General features: G+C 40.0%; 1 protein-coding gene across 1 annotated transcript in view; it reads right to left on the reverse strand.

The window, feature by feature from the left end:
• cdh23 (cadherin-related 23) overlaps positions 1-24,358 on the reverse strand; it is a 311,828-nt gene that overhangs the window by 179,837 nt on the left and 107,633 nt on the right. Inside the window, exon 6 of the mRNA XM_041789179.1 lies at positions 2,320-2,514. Within this exon, the coding sequence (XP_041645113.1) occupies positions 2,320-2,514 (195 nt within the window). The remainder of the gene's footprint in view (positions 1-2,319; positions 2,515-24,358) is intronic.

The following is a 24,358-nucleotide window of genomic DNA, read 5'->3' on the forward strand; positions in this document are numbered from 1 at the left end:
AGAAAGCTCTGATACTCAGGGTTCTGACCGTGGTCGCCATATCAGGATAAAACCACCATTAATGCCTTTATCAGACTACAAACTGGGGCTGACGATTCGCAAAAATAATCTAATTGCAATTTGCTTTCCTCAATATTGCAATTGCATTTTAATATGTGGTTATGTTTAGGGTCCTCATCTTATACGTAAGCATCCTATATTATGACCTACACAATATTAGATAGAGCGGTGTTTCCTTGGAGCCCCCCAGGACCCAAGACAGGAGAAAAAGTGACACACTGCCCTCAAAAATCATCATAGATTTTATTGTTTCACTGATAAATCCCCTAAAAAGGCCTATGCATGCTTTCCTTAGCTAAAGATCTTTGTAGAAATTTTTAATCAGTATTTGAAAATCCAATTTTGGCAGCCCCCCTTGGGGGTCCAGGGCCCCAGGTTGGGAACCAATGAAATAGAGCAGTGATACTCAACACGTGGCTCTTGAGCCACACGTGGATTTTTGTCTTAATTTGAAAAATTCTTCCCCTAGAAAACCTTAAAAAAAGGAAACTCGTCAGTTTCCTACACTTACACAGTTTGCTTTATGTCAACTTTAATTTTTTTGTCTGCATATTTGCATGGCCCTTATTTGCAATCGTTTTTCACCTTTCTTCAAAGTTTTGCCACTTTTAACTAGTTTTTACAGCTACAAGCCCATGTTTGCCACTTCTGTTCTTGCCCCTCTTTTTGCTATTTGCAGTTTTTTCCCCCCTTTTTTGTCTTTTTTTGCCACTTTTCGCCCATTTAAGCTGCCTTTTTCCACTGAGTGCCACTTTTTTAATCACATTTTTGCCACTCTTTCCCACTTTTTAACAATTATTGCCACCTGTAACAAATTTTTTTGTCACGTTTTCTCCCCATGTTTTGTCACGTCTCACCCATGTTTGCCATTTTATGCCCATTTTTGCCACTTCTTTTTGCTATTTGCAATTTTTTACCCCTTTTTTGTCATTTTTGCCACTTTTTGGCCATTTAAGCTGCCTTTTTCCATTGAATGCCACTTTTTTTATTCATATTTTTGACAATTTTTGCCACCTGTAACAATTTTTTTGTCACGTTGTCACTTTTCACCCATTTTTGCCATTTAATCCCTACTTTGCCCCTTTTTACCCATTTTTGCCACTAACTGACCATTTTTGCCACCTTTAAATTATTTTTGTTACTTCTTTAATCTGTTTTTGCCACTTTTTATCATTTAGATTGTGGCTCTTGCAACAATATTTTTCAACAATTTGGCTCTTTGGTTGAGTAGAGTTGAGTAACACTAAAATTAAGTATACCAAAGCTAAATGATTTGATATAAATGTCTAACTGTGATTATTTTGGCTCATTAAAAAATTTGATATCAATTGCAACATTGAAGGGGATGGTCATTTTTATGTTTATCTCGCTTTAAAATAAGAATATACATTAGTAAAGCAAGAATTTTCATTCTAAAAAAACCCTTGAATGTTTGCATAATGAGCATAAAATCTCTGCTGCAAAAAAGCATTAAACTGGAATTTTGACACATTTCAAGTTAAAGAAATATTACTCATATAAATTGCAGCAGGCCATATTGAGATTAAAATTTAATTTGTGATTAATTGCCTAGCCCTACTACAAACAAACAATGAAAGTGACCCAGCTCACCATTAGAAGCTCTCCTGATCAGAATATTTAGTCTGAATCCAGCCAGATATTTAGGACAAAAACAGGACTACATTCAGAAAGATCCATGGAAAGAAAGATCCATTTTGTTAAACTTCAAATTTGCTGTTGTTGTTCTCAATAATCCACTGGATTCGCTGTAATTATGTCTTTTTTTTTTGCATCATCGTTCTTTGTGGATAGCGACTATCAAACGTGATAAAGGCACAAATTTGTGCTCACAGCCACACAACGAAGGGGCTAAAGAGAAAGTTTACACTGTCTCTCTCTGCACAGCACTGTGACTCACACGCTTGTGCAAACACTCATTTAAAACTGTCAGGAGTTGATCGACCCAGTGCTGTTTTTTAGAGTCACAGAATCATCTTACTGCTGTTTTTCTTCATACAGTGAGAGTGACTCTGTGTCCATAGTCTGAGTGAATGGCAGTTTCTATTAGAACATGGATGTGAAAAATGCATCCTAGGGTTTCAAACTCAGAAGGCAGAGACCTTTACAGACACGTAGGAGCTGATTTTAGAGCTGCTACTTTAACATAAACCCTCGGTTGACTTTGACTCTTCATGATTAACACGGATATCTTTAATAAACCTGACTTTTTAGAGCTGTTGTGCATTTGTGTTTTCTCACCGTGGCATTGACGGTCAGCTGATATGCTGACGTCGTCTCGTAGTCGAGCGGTTTGATGACGGTGACGGTGCCTCGGGCGCCGTCGATGGCGAAGAACGGAGAAGGCGGCTGGAAGGAGAAAAGGACGCTGCCCCCGGTGCCCTGATCTGGATCGGTGGCGTTGACCATGAACACTGACCTGCCCACAGGCGTGTTCTGAAAAACAGGAACGGGATTAAAATTTGAGCAAACATCAGAACATGCGGTGCTACAAGTCTCCTTACATGGAAGCAGATTTAAATTTGACCCCCATTAAATCCAGGACAGTATAGAGTCTACAGGAAGAGGATCTGATCAGTATAAAAGGGTTAAATTCAACTCTTTCTTTTATTCTAATAAGAACCAAAGTTTGGTGTCGTGACCTCTATTTCTGTGGCAGAGGCCTCGATATCATGGGATAGAATCACATCAGTGTTTAAAACTCTGATATCATGACAGCCCAAACACATCTCTGATTATCTCTGCTGTACCATCACTCCAACATCATTACCATTTAAAAATGAATATTAACACACGTTTGCTGTAGAAGAGGCTGAACTTCTGACCTTTACACTGAAGTCTTATCTCTTTATAGTCTATTTAAAATGATAATCACTGGGACACAACGTCCTAGTTCTAGTGAGGATATTCACACTGTTCCTCTGCTGCTGCACAAACTTTACAACCAAATAACAACTCATAAATACAGAAATACAGAAACAAAGGTGGTTCTAGAGAAGGGCCTGACTGTCAGCAGAGCTACATGTGAGCACAAAGGATGAAATTAGAGTTTTACTGGTATTAATGCAATCATCCCTACCCTTCTCTCCCCCTCTGGTCTGTGTTCACACCAGTAACATTGTTCTCTCAGAGCACTCTACATGTAGACGGTCTGATCCAATAGGTGGAGCTATAAGTGTAGCTGCCTGGAGAATGGAATGTTTTATAGACTTTAATGACATTATCTTCAAAGGAAAAGAGTGAATTTTCTTAAGTTTTGATGACATCTTCAAAGGCAAAAATAGAATGCTTTATTAACTTTAATGACATCATCTTCAAGGGCAAGGATGGAATGTTTTAAAAACTTTGATGACATCTTCAAAGAAAAAAAAATGAAATGTTTTATCAACTTAAATGAAATTATCTTCAAAGAAAAAGATGGAATGTTTTAAGCTTTGATGGTATCTAAAAGGCAAAGATGGAATGTTTTATCATCTTTAATGACATCATCTTTAAAGAAAAGATGAAAAGTTTTATTTACTTTAATGGCATAATCTTAAGGGCAAGGATGGAAGTTTTCAAGCTGTGATAACATCTTCAAAGACAAGGTTGGAATGTTCTATTAACTTCAATGACATTGTCTTCAAAAGCAAGTATGAAATGTTTCATTGACTTTATTGGCGTCATCTTCAAAGTCAAAAATGGAATGTTTCATAAACTTTAATGACATCATCTTCAAAAGCAAAGATGGAATGTTTTATTAACTTTAATGACATCATCTTCAAAAGCAAAGATGGAATGTTTTATTAAATCAAATGACATCCTCTTCAAAGGAAAAGATGGAATGTTTTATAAACTTTAATGACATCATCTTCAAATGCAAAGATGGGATGTTTATTGACTTAAAATATTCATCTTCAAAGGAAAAGATGGAATGGTTTTAATTTTTAATGACATCGTTTTTAAAGCTTTTGAGGTTGACATTATCTTTCTAAAGTCTTCAAAGGATGACATCATCAAAGGCAGAGAACAAGATGTTTGTGACGCTTGGGATATTGGGGCCTTTGCCTTTCAATATTGAGAAACAATATGTTAAAGTTGCCAACAAAGAAGTTTAAGTTGAAAGAAAGGTTGTTGGCATAGTTGCTGCAACCACTCAGGTTGATATTTGTTTATACCCCAAGTAGACCAGGGGTTCTCACTCCATGATGAGCAATCACAAATCACGTTTTTTTCTTTTCAACCAGACTTATTTAATGAAACACAGAGCTGTTTGGGCCTCAGACAGAACAGAGCATGACAAAACAAAGACTGAAGAAAATTTCACAAAGTTGAAAAAGTATCACAGAAGATTCCTGGATACTGGAAATGCTGGTGAAGCTACAGCATAGCAGCTGCATGGCCAACCATAAATACTACCAATACTACAGTTCATGCAGGTAGGACACACCCATCAGCATGATTATATCCTGGTTAGGCAGATGTAGCCCTAAAAATCTATGGTTTAATCGCCATAGTGAACAACATTCAAGGCCTTATGTGGGACGCCTCACAGCCTCCTGACAGGAAGTCGAACATGTTTGACTGTGCAAAAGGGAAAAGTCTGTCCAGGTTGCAGTCAAAACTAAAAATCTGAGATATTTTGATGTGATCTAGAAATTCTTGATGAAAATAAGTGCCTTGAAACACATGGACATCCTTGTTTAACAAATCACTGCTATGTCTCCATGATGGTCTGACAAGGTGGCCATCATATCAAACAACAACCACGGCGTCTGACCCCTGTGTCGGACATACTGAGTAAAATGAGACAAGGAGAACATGTAAAGAGACACAGTCCCCCGGTGTTTCAGCTTGTCTGTGAGTTTAAGGAAAATCCACATTAATTGGAATTTTATCAGGAAGCAGCATTAGAGCGTTGGTTTAATAAGAGAGGAGAACACCTGCAGACACACGCAGAAGAAGGTGGAAATCAGGTAAATTATTCACTGAGGGGTAAGAGCCTGTGTCTGAAAACATGGGAGAGTCACAGTGACGGACAGAGATGAGCTCTGAGCCAAAATAAGAAAGAGACTTCCAAGCCCTATCACTCTGCAGCTCCTCCTACAGACTTCATTTTGGCTTTAAAAAACAGAGACATGATTCAGCTTTCCATGCTGGGTTCACGTTTTTGCTCTTTGTCAGCTTTTTGATAATTCCTGTTAAAGTTTGATGATGGATTTTGGCTTTCAGACTTTTACCGTGTGTGTGTTTGATAGAATGTTGGGACTGTCTCAGTGAGATCAAAGCAAATGCCTCCTGGAGAACAGAACAGCAACAACGGGCAGAGCTAACGTGATTGGTCCATCCTCTGCCTGTTTCTCATTGGTTGACTCATCAGCAGAAATATGTTTGGAACTCAAAAAAAGTTTCGTACGCCAAAGAGAAAAATAAGAAAGGGTCAGTTTGACATAAAAGCAGAGTCAACCTGAATGAGAGGAGAATGGTTTGAATATAAGTAGAGGAAATTTTAACAAAAGATTTGAGGTGAAGCAGACATTTAGTGCACAAATGCAGGTTTAAATGAAATGACGAAAGAAAAATCTGAGCCCTAGATCAATAAATCATGATCTTAAAACAATAGAATGAGCTCTTTAGTTTGACAACAACGCACCAGGGTAGAGGGATGGTCTCCATTAATAAACTAATGTTTACCTGAGAGGCTGCAATGGTTGTTGCTTTTTATCATACTTTTGGTGGACTTTCAAACCAACCACAATAATTCATCTTGTTACAATTACTAAAACACATATAGACTCATAATTTTCCCTTATGCTGACCGTCCTTTGTGGCAACTTTTGGAAAAGTGCGTGGGACTGGAGGGGAGGGTTTTCTGTCTTTTTTTTTTTTTTTTTCAACTTTTGTCTCTCTCCACCACCGAGGGAACCAGTTCAATGCTAACTTCCGGGTTTTGCCTACAGAATGACCTTGTAACTGCACAACTTTAATCGGCAGAAATCGAGGGCTAGAGGCCCCAACATCCCCATCTTCACAAACATTCTGTCCTCTGCCTTTGATGATGTCACTCTTTAAAGTCATTAATAGACTTTAAAGATGATGTCATCAGTTATAAACATTCCATCCTCTGCCTATGATCATGTCACCCTTTAAAGTTGATGATGTCATCAAAGTTTAAAAATATTTTCCATCCCCTGTCTTTGATGATGTCACCCTTTAAAGTTGTTAATACACTTTAAAGATAATTTCTTCAAAGTTTAAAAACATGTTCTGTCCTCTGCCTTTGATGTTGTCACCCTTTAAAGTTGTTAAAAGACTTTTAAGATGATCTAATCCACTTTTATAAACATTCCAACCTCTGCCTTTGATGATGTCACACTTAAAAGTCGTTAATATACTTAAAAGATGATGACATCAACATTTATAAACAGTCCGTCCTCTGCCTTTGATGATGTCAATCTTTAAAACTCATCCTAAAACGTGTTTTTATTCCTTGGCTTTCAACCCCACATGAGACTCTGCTTCTGCTCTAGTGTTTTATGGTTTGTCTTTAGTTATTGTTTTATTGTTCTTAAATTGTTTTTAAAAACAATGAAACCATTATTTTAGTGTTTATACCTATTCGCTCTTTTAATTGTTTTATCTCTGCGTTGTTTGCCTATTTATATACAGCACTTTGTTTTTCAGCTGTGGTTGTTTTAAAGTGCTTTATAAATAAAGTTGAATTGAGTTGAGTTAAAGTTGTTAATAGACTTTAAAGATGATGTCATCAAAGTTTATAAACATTCCATCTCCTTCCTTTGATGATGTCACCCTTTAAAGTCTTTAATACACTTTAAAGATGATGACATCAAAGTTTATAAACATTCCGTCCCTGCCTTTGATGATGTAACCCTTTAAAGTGGTTAATAGACTATAAAAACGATGTTTTTCAAAGTTTACAAACATTCCGTTTCCTATATTTCTAGTATCAGATTGTGAACGTACACAGATTTGCTCAGAGCCATGTTACTGACATGAACGCAGATCAGCAGAGATTAGGTGTTGTGTGTAAATTAATCTTCTGTGTAGTAGAATGCTAAAGTTTCTTCCTTCTGTGCTCTTTTTAAATCTAAAGTTTGGTATTAAAATAATAAACTGAAGTGGGTTTTTCAGAGAGTTGCTGCTTCTGATCAGTGTTTTCCTCCCCATGTTTACAGATTTTTAATCCCCTCCCCCACATTAATGACAGCATTTAGACGTCTCAGCTGGATTCCTCTGATACATTTATTCCACATGTCAACCTGTCGCTTACACGGAGCTGGAACACCTGGTAAGGTACACACAGCCTGCAGCATCACTCACATTAACACAGTCCCAAACAAACAGGAACAAAAACGCCAAAATTACAGAGATAAAAATAGAAAAATCAGACTGGAGGTGAGTGAAATAAATATTCCTCTTTGATGTGAAGGAGGCGTCTGACAGCACAGTTTTATGACTGAGTATGTTCTTGGAAAGATGAAGTGTGCGTCTCGTCTTCCTCCCCTGCAGCACGCCGGTGTGTATCGTCTCAGCACAGCGGCCTGTGAACAATGACTCATTAACACTGAGCGTGTCAGACGCCACCAGCCTCAGTAAACAACATCACAGCCTTAATCAGCACACATACCCACAGTTTGATCTCTGACAGTCACTCCTGTTCAAAGCCTTCAAAGATTCAGCCAGGAGCACGGATGACCGGCTCTACACCCTCTGTCAGTCAGCCTGGGTGGTGGAGATTCAGAGGGAGGGGTGGAGATCTTAACCTGGATCCAATAAGATCTGGTTCTGCATTTTCAATACCTGTAATCCAGATTCAGGGTGAAATCAGGATGAAAATGCTGAACGATGACACTAAGTGTGAAACTGGAGACTTCTCCATTGTGTCAGGGAGCGTCCTTTGGTCAGACTCCGCTGAACTCAGATTTTAAATATCTTCTGCTAAAATCAGATCTGCATTTGACACAGACATCAATGATCCAAAAACCCACTGAAAAATCCCATAGGCTTGCCACCGAGGGAACCCACGCGACACTAACTTCCGGGTTTGCCCGCAAAATTACGCCATGGCTGCACCACTCTGACCTGCAAAAAGAGAGGAAAGGCCCTAACACCTCCATCTTCATGAACATTCCATCCTCTGCCTTTGATGATTTCACCCTTTAAAGTTGTTAACAGACTTTAAAGATGTTGTCAAAGTTTACAAACATTCCATCCTCTGACTTTGATTATGTCAGCCTTTAAAGTTGTTAATAGACTTGAAAATGTTGTCAAAGTTTACAAACATTCCATCCTCTGACTTTGATTAGGTCAGCCTTTAAAGTTGTTAACAGACTTTAAAGATGTTGTCAAAGTTTACAAACATTCCATCCTCTGACTTTGATTATGACAGCCTTTAAAGTTGTTAATAGACTTGAAAATGTTGTCAAAGTTTACAAACATTCCATCCTCTGACTTTGATTAGGTCAGCCTTTAAAGTTGTTAATAGACTTTAAAGATGTTGTCAAAGTTTACAAACATTCCGTCCTCTGACTTTGATTATGTCAGCCTTTGAAGTTGTTAATAGACTTGAAAATGTTGTCAAAGTTTACAAACATTCCGTCCTCTGACTTTGATTATGTCAGCCTTTGAAGTTGTTAATAGACTTGAAAATGTTGTCAAAGTTTACAAACATTCCGTCCTCTGACTTTGATTATGTCAGCCTTTAAAGTTGTTAAGAGACTCAATGATGATGTTGTCAAAGTTTACAAACATTCTGTCCTCTGACTTTCATGATGTCAGCCTTTAAAGTTGTTAAGAGACTCAAAGATGATGTTGTCAAAGTTTACAAACCTTCCTTCCTCTGCTGTCGATGATGTCACCCTTTAAAGTCGTTAATAGACTTCAATACATCTGATTTAGAGCCACATATGAAAGCGGCCTGACTCTGAAATGAAAATGTCAGATTCAGTGTGGTGTTGATGTTTGCACTGTTAGAAAAAGATCAGATGTGGGTCATATATGAGCAAAATTATCCAGATAGGGTCAGACTGACTGTGTTCACACTGTAGTTTAAATTGTCCCAGACCTGATTCCTTTGCACTTCTACCCTGAGTGTGATGTCAGAGGTAAATGGCCGCCGGGTGAAGACGGTAAATTGAGTGTATCAGACAGCAAACAGCCGTCACACACTCCGCCTCCGTTGGCCTTTTGTTCCTCTAATCGTCTCCATGGCCTCTCCATCGGCTCATTGATTGGACCCGTGTGATGCCGATTAAGTCAGCGTGGTCGACCAGGCGCAGTGTGCTCAGCAGTGAATCCCTCTGTTTTTATTATCCTATAACGCCGTCCAATTACCCCTCTATAAAATACCCCACAATAAACCACCACCAACAAGCATGGGATGGGCCTGTTAAAGTGGGAACCACTGAAGGCTGCTTTATAAGCTCAGTAAGTGTCAGTGCTGATCCTCACAAAGAGCAGAAGTCAATCTGTTGGTCACAGCTCTGCACACATACGCCTGAACGCAGCTCCAGAATAAATGGGACTATTTTCTGTGGAAGCAGAAAGAGGAATGGTGAGACAGTGAGAGAGGGATGAGGAGGGTTCCCGCTGTTTCTTATCTGAGGAGCTCTGCAGGAATCACCCTCAAATTCAACGGAGAGCTGCTGCCGACGGAGAGAGAGAGCGAAGAGGACACCGAACAGAGGTTCAAAGAAAGACTAGAGCTCTTTGGTGTTTTAAAAACTGAAAATTCAGAACATTGTGACCTTAATTCACTTTGGATGCCTCAGCTGGGAGGTGCATCAGTTCACAGAGGTCATGGTCAGGTTTGGTTCAGCAGAAATGTTTGCCCCTTTGATTATACTGAACTATAAAACTCTTTACTAAGCATCTATCCCATCTGTCAACATCTGCCCCATTTCCACAGAGTGCCCTGGTTTCCTGCTTTCAGCACTGTGTAACTATGACAGCAAGCTGGGATTCAGTGAACATGTGTATGGCTTTACAGCTAGTTCACACACCAGCCTTCAGCTAAAAAGAAGCCAGTTATTCCCCCTCTGGGGGGGGGGGGGGGCTGTTTTCCCAGGTCCAAACAAAGTGGGGGTCCTGGGGACACTGCGGTCAAAGCAACATAAACGAATTTAATTTATTTATGCTATAGTACAATATAACTTTTTTCAAAATTTAAACTCCTTTTCTTAAAACAGAATTTCCTTTTATTAGTGATAGTCTCAGTGTGGATGGGCACAATATATAATAAGTACAGTAATGTCAGACTTCAATGCTAGGCCATACAGTGCACAAATGTCAGAATGCATTAAGTAGAAGACACCAAGACTTTTTGGGAAAAGAAGAGAATAATTGTGAAAAGAGGCCAAAAACTGGGTGGAAAAGTGGCAGGAATGGGTAAAAATAGTGAAATAGATGGCATAAATGGGTTAAAAGGGGCAAAAGTGGCATACATGGAAAAAAAATAATAAAAAAAGAAGTTGCAAAAATGGAAAAAACCCAGCACAAACAATGCAAAAATGGGTGAAAAAAATTGCTGGGCAAAAATGGGTAAGAGGTGGCAAAAAAGAGCATAAGACAACACTGAAGTGGCAAATATGGGCAAAAACTTGCAAAATGGGAAAAGGGCAGCACAGAAGTTATAAAAATGGCCAAGAAGCAGCAAAAAAACGGGTGTCAAAATGGGCAAAGGGTTGCAAAAAGACGCAAAATGGGCAAAAAGGGAATGAAATCTGCAAAAATGGCAAAAAAAAAAAGAACAAAAAAGTCCAATTGGGAAACAAATAAGCAGCAAAATTGTGTGAAAAGGGTAAAAAGGGCAAAAACTGGATGAAAAGTGTTAAAAAAAAGGGTCAAAACAGTGAAAAGTGTGGTAAAATGGATTAAAATTGGCAAAAAGTGGTAGAAGTGGCATAAATGGGAAAAAAGTAGCAAAAATGAGTTGCAAATGTGGAAAAAATTGACAAAAAAATTGGCAAAAACAAAATTAAAATGGGCAAAACAAAGACAAATGGCCTAAATGGGTAAACAAGGCAGAAAATGGGATAAAGGCAACAAAAAAGTGGCAATTATTGGCAAAAAACCTTGCAAAATGGGAAAAGGGCAGCAAAGAAGTTAAGAAGCAAAAAGTAGCGTCACAATGGGCAAAGAGTTGCAAAAAGGTGCAAAACTTGCAAAATGTGAATAAAGTGTGCAAAAACTGGCATAAAATATAGACAAAAAGTGAAATTGGGTAATAAAAAAGCAGCAAAATTGTGTGAAAAGGGGCAAAAAATTAGTCAAACTAGTTAAAGGATGATCATAAATGGAAAACAAGTGGCAAGATGTGGCAAAAGTGGCATACATGGGAAAAAGTAACACAAATGAGTTGCAAAAGTGGCAAAAATTGACAAAAAAAAATAGGCAAAAACAAAGTAAAAATGGGCAAAACAAAGAAAAACAGCCTAAATGGGTAAACAAGGCAGAAAATGGGGGGAGAGGTGGCAAAAATGGGATAAAGGCAACAAAAAAGTGGCAAATATGGGCAAAAACCTTGCACAAAAAAGCAGCAAAAAGTGGTGTCACAATGGGAAAAGAGTTGCAAAAAAGATGAAAAATGGGCAGAAAATGGCAAATAAAAAATATGGACAAAAAGTCAAATTAGGATATAAAATAGCAGCAAAATTGGTTGAAAGGGATAAAAAAAAAATTGGCAAAAAATGGCAAGAATTGGGTGAAAAGTGGCAAAAAATGGGCATACATGGGGAAAGGTGGTAAAAAGTGTAAGTGGCAAAAATGGACCAAATACTATAAAAACTACACAGAAACTATACAAAATGGGCGACAAACAGAAACAAATGGCATAAATTGGCAAATGGGATATAAGTAGGAAAAAAGGGACAAAAAAGTTGTGTCAAAGTTGGCAAAGTGTTGCCAAAAGATGCAGAACGGGCAAAAAGTTGATGAAATGGGCAAAAAAGGTCAAAAAGGAGTACAAAAAAAAAGATGCAAAACTGGATGAAAAGGGGCAAAAATACGTGGCGATAATGAATGGATAAAAGTAGTGAAACAAGTTAAAAAGTAATATGAATAAATATTTCTAACAATAGCATCCAATAGCAGCTTCAAACACTCCACCTCAATACTGAGTTACTGTTAGCCAGGATGCTAGCACCAATGCTACCAATCCAACTCACATGCATCATCAATGAAACACAACTGTTAAAGACTGAGGAAAGCAAGAAGATGGTGATGGACGATTCTAAGAGGAGAGACAGCAAACGACAGTTTTAGGGTCAAAAACACCAAGAGATAGTGTCTGCAGGTTTCTGTGTCCCCTGAATTACAAATCTTTGCAGATGATGTTATGCAAAAGGAAAACAAGGACCTTCAACAGGGACGATGGCATCCATCCCATTTCCACAGAGTGCTCCAGTAAGCTGCTTTCAGCACTGTGTAACTTTAACAGCGAGCTGCGATTACACGGAGGAATCTAAGAAGAGAAAAATAAACCTACACTTACTGTGGAATAAACAGCGAGAGAAGGAGGTGAAATCAGATAAGATAAATGAACGGTGCTTTATCATTGGACGGCTGAACTTATCTCTGCTCATGAGTCTAAATAAAACCATCCACCCTCTCTGAGGGGAGCGCCCCTGCTCTATCAGACAGCAGCAGGTTTGTTAATGATGTTAAAGCAGACAGAGAGGAGGAGGAGTCACACTCGGGCACGGTGCCTGATGTGAAAACGCCCTGAGACAAACGATGAGTAAAGAGTGAGACGGCGAAGGCTCAGAGAAAGTGAGTCTGCTCTCTAACAGCCGTGAGAGATGAAGAGGGGAGTCTCTGCTGTCTTTGAACTCCACGCCACGCTGGTCTGCTCCTCTCTCAGCTCGCCGCTCTCGTCTCCTGTGGCTCCAGAGAGTCAAAACCTCAGGACGACGTGGACCGGCCTCTCACGGGGACGGCGGGATGGGCCGCGGGCTTCCGGCGGTCCACGGAGAGCCGGCGCTGTAATGGATTCTGGATGTTAGAGCTGGCCGCCCCCCTTTAGGGAGTAAAACGGCGCTGGGTCCAACAACAGCTCTGTTAAATTCATGTGTTCGTGTCTCTGCTGATGGAGGGACTGAAGCCAAATCCACTCAGCTCACTCCACAGTGTGATGGAAAATTACACTCTTCAGGTGCACCAGCTAAAAGCCCCAAATTAGAGAGTGATTTGTTCAAAAAAATTATGCAAATCAGCCAAACAAACTCCTGAAATGGGGGAAGAAGAACGGCACGACTAAAAGCAGAGAGAGGAGTAAAGATGTGAGAAATTTTAACGTCTAAACATCCCGACTTCTCTAAAACGATCCTCATTATTAGCCTGGATATCAGAGGTTTATAAGGTAATGATAAACATTTTACATTAGTACCATGTCACTGAGACTCAGCTAAGAGCTCTCTGAGGAGATGTAAATCAGACTCCATCAGATCCATTTAAGCCATAATTCTGTTTTAAAGAAGAGCGAGGAGACAAACACAGATCCATTAGAGCTGGGTATTATTCATCCTTTCAGAGCAATTCACACGCATTCATTACCTTTTCTTTAAATATCAAACCCTGCCTTCATTCAGCTCCTGAAGGTTATTATTTCAGGACCTGAAATAACCTTCAGAAAACTCTGATCTATGTCTGAGACCCACAGGAGAGTCACTGAAGACAGGGGAGAGAGGGACGCTGTCCAGGTATCAAGGTTACCTGGAATGATGAGGTGAAAAAATATTTCTGATGGGTTTTTTACAGCTAGTGTTAAAATTACAAAAATAACCTGAAATACAAAAGTCAGTGTGATCACACCAAAAGTGATTCATTCCATTCTGCCTGACTCATTCCGTTCAGTTCTGTCAGTATCATTCCATTTTGTCTGTTGGACTAATTCCATTCTGTCAGTCTAAATCAATCTATTCCGTCTAGCTGACTCATTCCATTCTGTCTGTTGGACTCATTTCATTTCATTCTGTCTGCATCATTCCATTATCTCTGTCTGGCTCATATCTTTCTTTCTGTCTCACTCGTTCCATTTTGGCTGCTGGACTCATTCCATTCTGTCTGACTCATTTTATTCCTTTTGTCAGTCTCTTTCCATTTTATAGATATGATTCATTCCATTCTGTCTGTCTGTCTGAATCATTCTGTTCCATCTGTCTCATTCCATTCTGTACGATTCTGTCTGACTCATCCCATTGTCTGTTGGACTCATTCCATTCCCTTCTGTTTTGCTCATTCTATTTTGTCTGTCTGATTCTGTCTGGCTCATTTCATTTTGTCTGTCTGGCTCATTCCATTTTGTTAGTATGATTCATTTCATTTGTTTGTTTGACATTCCTTTCTGTAAGTATGATTCATTCCATTCTGTTTGTCTGACTCATTCCATTCTGTATAGGTCTGTCTGGCTCCTTCCATTCCATCTGATTCTGTCTCATTCCATTCTGTTTTTTTTTTTGTTATTTAAGTTTTTAACATTCCATTCTGTTTGTCAGACTAATTCTATTTTGTCAGTATGATTCATTTCATTCTTTTTGTCTGACTCATTCCATTCTGTATGATTCTGGCTGGCTAATTTCATCCTGTCTATCTGATTCTGTCTCACTTGTTCCATTTTGCATGATTTTGTCTGGCTCATTCCATTCTGTTTGTCTGGCTCATTCCATTCATTCATGACCTCAAGCTCAAGCACACTTGGGTTATGGAGCAGGAAAACAATCCCAAACACACCAGCAAGTCCACCTCTGAATGGACTAAAAACTAAATGAAGGTTCTGGAGTGGTCTAGTCAAAGTCCAGACTTAAATCTGATTGAGATGCTGTGGCATGACCTTAAACAGGCGGTTTATTCTGGAAAACCCTTGAACGTGGCTGAATTAGTACAATTCTGCAAAGAAGAGAGGGACAACATTCCCCCACAGAAACAACCAGTTATCAGGTTTAATGGGCGAAGACTTTCCACAGAGGGCCAGGTAGGTTTGGATGGATTTTTTACCTTAATAAATGAAATCATCATTTAAAAACTGACTTTTGTATTTCAGAGTCTAATATCAAATTCATTTGATGATCTTAAACATTTAAATGTGATATAAATATATATGAACAGAATTCTGGAGGGTGGACAGTCTTGTTCCCCCCTCTCCATGTTCCTGCCCTTCTCCCTAATGATTGGTGATAATTGGTCGCTCTTTGGCATGTTATTTCTGCTCTCTGAAGTGATGTTGACTTTTTGTTCTACCTGGTAAAGTTCATGACAAACCCACAGACTTCAGAGTACAATGTTCTGCTCTTATTTTGTCAGAAATGTTAAAGACATGGTGATTTGCAGGGGCAGCGCGGGGCCCCGGCCCCCTGCCGCTGTCAGCTCCAGAGTCCCAGCTGTTCGCCACAATAGAGCCGTGATTACACCCACACCGCTCGCCAGGCTTCAGCTCCGCCCCGCCTGTCTGCGCTCCACTTCCTGCCCAGCAGGCCTGTGATTGTAGCCGCTCAGCCTTTCACCGCCTGCCTCCACATCCCCGTCCCTCCATCAATACTCCCACATGGGGCGTCTTATCACACCGCCGCCGGCGGCTCTGTGACCTGATGTGAAAGAATGAGCCGCAAACGAGGAGAGAAAGGAGCGGAATAATTAAGAGGTCAGAGAAGAATCAGATGTTAACAATGAGTCTTTACACGGGCACGTTTCAGGTTCTGATCCTATGATGTCTGATAACATCGTGGTCAGATTAGGAGGGAGTGGAGTCATCAGCGTAACATCGAATCACGCCTTAACATTATCACGCTGCAAAACAATGAGATGTGCACGCTCAGCATTAAAACAAGCATGCATGCAGCATTAAATCAGATGTCAATATATTTTGTCACCAAATTCGTTGCATCCTGAATCGTATGTGCTGTTAGTCATGTGACCTGAAACACGTCAGGCTGCTCCTTCTATGTTGTTGGATGTAATCCAAAACTGCCATGTTTCTCATTTCTGTGACTAACCTGCATTTGAAGTCTGTCTGAAATCCCCATCAGATACCAGAGACCTGAACCAACATTAGGGAGAAGGAGTCATATCCAAGGCCGCCCATAAGGGGAGGATGAAGAGGAGAGCTTTCTGGGTCCAAGCCCAAATTCAGGGTCCATGAGGGTCAGCCAAATCATGATCTACTGTGAAGTTAATCTGTGATAACCATAGTCATTTTTAACCTGAATAATAACCACTCTAATCAAAGTCACAAAACATGAAAAGTTTTTATTCATGCTGTAGAACAACATTGGTGATGTTAAAAACGCAGATGGGCCCACTGAACTGAATTATTTAGAGCGTAATGTTAGACTTCAGAGCTAAGCTATGAGGCGCACAAATGTAAGGATGCCAGAAAAAAAGGTAGCAGGAACTAAAATAATTTAAAAAGAATAATAATGAAATAGTTGCAAAAAGAAACAAAAAGGTAAACATTGATAAAATGGATTAAAAGTGGCAAAAAAAGACCAACAGAAAGTGTTATAAAACAGTTACAGAGAGGCAAAAATGGCATTAAAGAGGTACAAATGTGATAATAGCGGCAAAAATGAGTAAACAAGGGCTTAAAAGGGGGGAAAATGTGTGGGAAATGGTTAAAAGTTATTTAAAAAATGGCAAAAATGGGTAGGAAATTGGGAAAAGTGGTTCAAAAGTGGCAAAACTGGGGAAAAAGGGTTGAAAAGTGGGTCAGAAAGGATGAAAAGCAGTTATAATGTGGCAAAAATGGGTGAAAAGCTGTTGAAAAGAGGCAAAAATTGGTGGTTAAAGTGATGAAGAGTAGTTAAAAAGTGGTAAAAATGGGTGGCAAAATGGTGAAAAAGGGGTTAAAGAATGGGCCAGAAATGGTGAAAGTAATAAAGTAGAAAAAAATAGATGGAAAAAATGGCAAAAAAAAAAAAAAAAAAAATAGGTTGATGAGGCGGGTTGGGTTAGTAGTGGTAAAATGGCAAAAAGGGCAGAAAAAAGGTCATGACAACTGGAACATCCAATCCAATAAAAGCTTCAATCAACATCGAAAAATCATAGGTGGGGAGGGTCCATTCCCTGGGTTTATCAGGGGCCACTCTCTGGGTTTATCAGGGTCCATTCCCTGGGTTTATCAGGGTCCATTCCCTGGGTTTATCAGGGGCCATTCTCTGGGTTTATCAGGGGCCACTCTCTGGGTTTATCAGGGTCCATTCCCTGGGTTTATCAGGGTCCATTCCCTGGGTTTATCAGGGGCCACTCTCTGGGTTTATCAGGGTCCATTCTCTGGGTTTATCAGGGGCCACTCTCTGGGTTTATCAGGGGCCACTCTCTGGGTTTATCAGGGGCCATTCTCTGGGTTTATCAGGGGCCACTCTCTGGGTTTATCAGGGTCCACTCTCTGGGTTTATCAGGGGCCACTCTCTGGGTTTATCAGGGGCCACTCTCTGGGTTTATCAGGGGCCACTCTCTGGGTTTATCAGGGGCCACTCTCTGGGTTTATCAGGGGCCATTCTCTGGGTTTATCAGGGGCCACTCTCTGGGTTTATCAGGGGCCATTCTCTGGGTTTATCAGGGGCCACTCTCTGGGTTTATCAGGGGCCACTCTCTGGGTTTATCAGGGGCCATTCTCTGGGTTTATCAGGGGCCATTCTCTGGGTTTATCAAGGGCCACTCTCTGGGTTTATCAGGGGCCATTCTCTGGGTTTATCAGGGGCCATTCTCTGGGTTTATCAAGGGCCACTCTCTGGGTTTATCAGGGTCCATTCTCTGGGTTTATCAGGGTCCATTCTCTGGGTTTATCAGGGGCCACTCTCTGGGTTTATCAGGGTCCATATTCTGGGTTTATCAGGGTCCATTCTCTGGGTTTATCAGGGGCCACTCTCTGGGTTTATCAGGGGCCACTCTCTGGGTTTATCAGGGTCCATTCTCTGGGTTTATCAGGGGCCACTCTCTGGGTTTATCAGGGTCCATTCTCTGGGTTTATCAGGGGCCACTCTCTGGGTTTATCAGGGGCCACTCTCTGGGTTTATCAGGGGCCACTCTCTGGGTTTATCAGGGTCCATTCTCTGGGTTTATCAGGGGCCACTCTCTGGGTTTTTATTAGGGCCCATTCTCTGGGTTTATCAGGGGCCACTCTCTGGGTTTATCAGGGGCCACTCTCTGGGTTTATCAGGGGCCATTCTCTGGGTTTATCAGGGGCCACTCTCTGGGTTTATCAGGGGCCACTCTCTGGGTTTATCAGGGTCCATTCTCTGGGTTTATCAGGGTCCATTCTCTGGGTTTATCAGGGGCCACTCTCTGGGTTTATCAGGGGCCATTCTCTGGGTTTATCAGGGTCCATTCTCTGGGTTTATCAGGGTCCATTCTCTGGGTTTATCAGGGTCCATTCTCTGGGTTTATCAGGGTCCATTCTCTGGGTTTATCAGGGTCCATTCTCTGGGTTTATCAGGGGCCACTCTTTGGGTTTATCAGGGGCCCAGACAGTTCTGTGGTCCTGGTCTCATACTAACATTTATCAAACAACAGGCTGTAGACTCTAGCAGAGTCAGATTTGTAAAGAATCCTGTAACGGTACTGAGCCTCATTGGCTGGTGTGATTCTTCTGCTTCTCACGTCATAAATGTTTTAATGCAGCCCTAACAGGCGGGATGTTTTATGAAGAACAGTTTCAGTCAATGACCTTCAGTGGGCGCTAAAACACACCAGACTTTATTCCTCTGCTTTAGTCAGAGTTCAGGACCTTTTCACTAACAGCTGAGACAGAAACACAGATGCTGTCTTTTTGAAGCTTCTCAATGATTAAAGTGAGCAACATTGTATCGTCTTAAAGCATGGAACTGAGAAGTATCAATGTATTGCCCATTTTGATGATGTAAATTTGCTTCTCCTGCAGATTTTAGAGACCTGTACCAAAGATAAACCCTGGCTCAGGTTCATCTCTCCACAGTCATTAATACCTGCTTAAATAGATGAAACAGAAACTTCTGGATGGATCTGAACTCGGTGTTTGAAGAGGTCAGGTCAGGCTCTGCTAATGATCTGAGCGTGTGCAGTTTGGCAGAGATGCTGAAGCAGGTGAATCACCAGAACGCTTCAATTAATCATGGAGGTGACACACGCGGCCATATTTCACTTCTGAAATTAGCTTATCAATAATTCACTGATATTGAAACAAGACTAAGTGTCCTTCATCTGCACGCCTCCAACAGCAAATGAGCAAAATTAGACCAAAATGATTTATGATCCGTTTCAGAGGGAGCTGAAGAACTGTGAGCGTGCAGCAGAAAGATCCTCGGTAGACAGAGAGAGCTGAGCTCTGTGTTTACAGTGTTTCATTACACAGAGACGATAAAGAAGAGTGAAACTAAGATTATACATGGAGTATGACACTGAGCAGCACTAAATATCATGTAGAGAAAGCTGCAGAGGTGGTGTTAGGATGTCTCAGCTCCCTGGTTCAGCAGAGACTAGACATGGAGAAGCTCTAGGATGGTTCCTGCTGGTCTGAGGGTCTATCTGACCCGCTGTGAGAGGTTAGCGTGACCAGAATGAACCAGTGAATATTGCTCTGTGAATGTGCATGCCATCACATGGACGTGCAGCCATCAAAGATGTTTTATCGTGCTTCATGACTACCTTCTGCAAAAGAAAAGTCGCCTGTGTTGCACATTGCAATCATCTTCCTGCTGCTTGTCTGCAGAAATGATCACATGATCACCAGGAGCAGGAAGAGCAGAGGAGCTGGTACCCAGACAAAACCCAACGACAGATCCACAGGTTTTTTTAGTCCCCTTCCTGGTCGATATTTCACGCTACTTGCAGAGCAGAGAGGAAGGCCACTTTTAACAGCTTTTCTCCCTCATGGTGAGAAGTTCATCCATGAAACCAAAACAGTGGTTAACTAAACAAACTTTACAGAGCTTTTCTCAATTCAAAACAAGAAGTACGTAGCAGAGGTAGTCATGTCCTTTGTTACAGTTTTGGTTGAGAGCCTCCTGACTGCAGAATTTACAACCCTAGTTCCAAAAAAGTTGGGTCACCGTCTAAAATGTAAAGAAAAACAGAAGTCAATGATTGGTCAATTACCAATTTTTTTCTGCCTGTTTTTGCCACTTCTAAACCAAATCTTGAAACTCTCTGCCTATTGTTGGCTCTGTTGACACATAATTACCGCTATTAACCCCTTTTACAACTTTGAAAGCCACATTTTACTATTTGATATGCAAACTTTTGCCAGTTTCTGACTATTTCTGCCTATGCTAACCTTTTTGTTTCCAGTTAATATCAATTTTCTTACCATTTCACAAAATTTCCACCTATTTTTGTCACTTTAACGTCATTTCAGCCACTTTTGAATTCCCTTTTACCACTTTATATGCCCATTTTTGCCATTTTTTGGTTACTTTCTGAAACTTTCATCTACTTTCAACTTCCATTTTTGCCATTATTAACCCATTTTATTTTCAAATATAAAATACCACAGTTGAACTTTACAATGGACCATGATTTTGCTGGCCCCCAGTTTGGTGGGGCCCCAGAAAGCTCTCCCATTATCCCCCCTAATGGACGGCCTTGTCTGCACATGACTATTCTTAAATGTGCATGGCTGTGTTACGCCATCTTCAGGTACAGTGGGGGTCCCAGGTCTCTGGCACCTTTATTTTTGGGGTTGTGGGCTGAAAAGGTTGAGAACCCTGCTCTAACTAATGAGACATCACACTCATAAACTCGATCTCTGATTTTCTGATTCCACTTAGACACTGGTGTGACGGAGGTTCCTCTAAAGTCCATGTTTCCCAGCAGCAGATCTGCTGTTTGTACCACAGAGGAGCCTCAGTTTGAGGAGGAGGATGGAGGCTTCCTCGTAAAGATGTTTCAGCGGAGTTAAAGCCGCCGTCTGCAGAGCGCTGAGACGTTTGTGGAGCTCAGAGTCTCTGTGGGAGACCCAGCGTGCCGTCTGCTGATGTGTGATTATTACCATATTTATCCGTCCTCAGCGTTGAGCCCACAGACAGACAGAGTGACACCATGCGGTCTGTGTTCAGGTGTCCTATCAGCCGTTTACCTGCAGGTAGGAAGCGTCCAGGTGTGCCGCCCCCTACTGCTCTTCATACACGACTCATTGAGCGAGCAACGAGACGCTCGCTGTGTAAACGCGGCGACGCCTGAGTCATCAAGTTAGGAAGAAGTTTACTATTCAGCTAAAAAGTGGAAGTTTGACAGGAAGAGGAGGATTTCCAACATTTCCTTAAAAACAAGATCAAGAATGAACAGCAGCTCCAAATCTGACGTGGTTTAAATCGACTCTGACGGCTACGGCACAGGGAGACAAAGACAGGTGTGCACCTTAAATGAGGAGAAATTAAACGTCCACTGTTGCAGCAGAGAATATGAGAGCCCGTTAGGTTGTTCCTATTTACATCCTGATGTGTGGACGTCGGAGTCTCCGGCTCTGATTGGATTAAGATTGTTTCTGTCAGAAAATCTATTTCTGCTCCATCTGGATGTTTAACCGTGTTTGTTTGCTCTGCAGGCGCATTCATTCCTGTTCCCTTTTCTCACACCACTTAGCCTCTCTGAGAAATTCACCTGACCTCATACACAATGAATGTTTAACTGGTGAGGAGAGCACAATAAACACAATAAAACACAATAAACACAATGAAACACAATGACGGGCATGTTTGTGTACAGACGTCTCCCGTAATCAGCTCCTTCTATTGGCTCTTTATCTGCCTCGCTCTCTGTCCACTCTGCAGCCTCGGTGAGAGATGGACGGTTTTTAGGAGAGCCACTCAGCCGAACAAAACGATTCCACGCAGAGAGACGAGGCGTTTCAGAGAGCAAGGACACGCCGTAAATTTATGTCTGAGTGAACGCACGTTTCCATTATGTGATGTGTTCCTCCACTTTTACCCCAGCAAAAACCTTTATGGCTGAAAAATGGCACCACAAAGACGAGCCAATGCTGGGGGGCTGACAGCCCCCCTCCCTAATGGGCCCCCGTGTCTTCAGGTAGGTTCAGGTCTGTCCTGTGGCTCCGTGTTTCTTCCCTGCCTTATTCTCTATTCCTCACCTTCTCTAATAAATAAAGGCACAAAAAAACAAAAACAAAAAAATAAATCTGGAAGAAGAAGAAGAAACAAAGAGAAGAGCAGAAACCTGCAGTTCCTCCCCTGTCCACTAGAGGCTGTCTCCTGCAGTGATCGATCCCCATAGAACTGTTATGTTTAAAATGTTAAAAATGTCAAACTTTAGAGCAGAAATAAACACATTTACACTCCCATACAAAAACAGTTTTGCCTTCATAGCTCGCTTCTGCAACGCTGTATAGGAGCCATGAAATAAATGTATAAAATCAACCATAAATTTAAGAGAAATACAACTCAAAGTTTGTAAGAGTAGTTTGTCTTCAAATGAGAACACATTGAAAAAAAACAAAGTAGCATTCGTTATAAAACTTCAATTTTGAACACACAAAAATTTGAGTTATTATTTCTAGATTTATATTTTAACAATTAAAAAATTCAGCACATTACTAAAATATGTAAATATTTCTTTCACCAAAATGTACGCTTTTTTAATCTAAACATTTTTGTGAGTATATTCCTTTATCCTTAATATAAATTAAATTATAGTTTTTTATGACTTTTTAATCCCAGAACATCAAGTTTAATTTCCTGATCATTTTCAGCCTTAATCTGAAAAATCTAGTTTTTAATTTGAATTTACACCTTTATAATCTAAACAGAGTTTTTTTTATTTATATTGTTTACATTTTTAATACTCACAAAAATAGTGTTTTTATCACTTTATAAACTTAAGCTTTCCAGTCATGTTTCATATAAATTAGAACCAGGAACCCCTCCCTGTAACATCCTGGCACCATGTTTGCTAGCAACCCTGGCTCCAGTGTTAATTTTGACTAAAACTATGACTAAAAATGTTTGTCAACAGCCTTTTTTTCCATGACAAAAACTAGACTAAGATTAACAAAAGTAGATCTGTGATGACCAAAATTGACAAAAAGTAAATTTAGTTTTTGTCAAGATGACTAAAACTAGACTGAAATGTAATGTAGTTTTCATCGGACATTCAGAATCTGTGATATTTCTCCACTGTGGGTAAATCTGTCAAAGAACAATGTAGCTGTTCCTATTCTGCCTCTCAGCTGTAGAAAGCAGGGACCCCAGGTTTGGCAGGGTGCAGAGAACACACTACCATGATTTGGTACCAGATTTAGGCAAGAAATAAATGCTTGGACTAAAAGCAAAGGCTTAAATGTGAGGACTTTTTATGGACTAAAACTAGACTAAAACTGAAAAGGATAGACATGACTAAAATGTGACTAAAACTAAAACGCATTTCATTTGAAGACTAAAACTAAAATAAAAAATAGCTGCCAAAATTAACACTGGATGGCTCTGTCCACCTCTGCTGCTTACTTCTGATTTTGAATTAAGGATTCTGTTCATTAAAAGGGTTAGGGTTAGCATCTCGTCCTACGGTGTATTAACTAAACTTGACATTTCAGGCCAGTGTTTTTACAGCTGACAGACTTTTAAACTGAAATGAGGAATCCAAAATCTAGAAAGGATCTGATTTTAATTTTTATCAAATTAGAAATCAATAAACAAAAAACTGAAAACGACATTTTTATTTTTGTTTTTTGTTTCCAAAAGAAATGAATTCATGAACAACAGTTTTTTTGTTCTTATTGAAAAAGAAGATGAAAGAATGGAACGCTGGTGATGTAACATTCTTTTATCCTATATGTGACATGCTGCAGGTTTTGTGAAGAAAAGAATGTTACATCACCAGTGTTCTGTACTTTGATCTTTCCTTTTTGATCAGAACACAAAAACAGCAGGATGATAGAAAACTGGTTTTCATTTTTGAATATCTCTCTGGAAAACAGAGGAACAAAAACAAGGTTGTTTTCTTTTTGTTTGTTTGTTTTCTTTTGATTGACTACCAGAAAGGGCAAAGGGCAGGTTTTTCTGCATTTTGATTTTCTATTTTTTTTTTTTTTTTAACTATTTTGGTTTTAATTCTCCTAAAATTAAAACTCCATTAGCCTTAAAATGCACTGACCTCTGTGGCCATTTCAGATGGTTCATATAAAAAAATAAATAAATTAATAAATTAAAAAACAAAACAAAACAAAACAAACAACAACAACAACAACAAAAAGAAAAACAACAGTTTTTTGGTTCTATTTCTCATTTAACTTTTTTTTCATTTCCAGAAAAAAAATGAATACATTTTATTTCATGCTGAGGTCAAAAAGGTAAGATCAAAG

Source organism: Cheilinus undulatus, linkage group 6 (genome assembly GCF_018320785.1).
Source record: "Cheilinus undulatus linkage group 6, ASM1832078v1, whole genome shotgun sequence".
In the NCBI taxonomy this organism is placed as follows: Eukaryota; Metazoa; Chordata; class Actinopteri; order Labriformes; family Labridae; genus Cheilinus; species Cheilinus undulatus.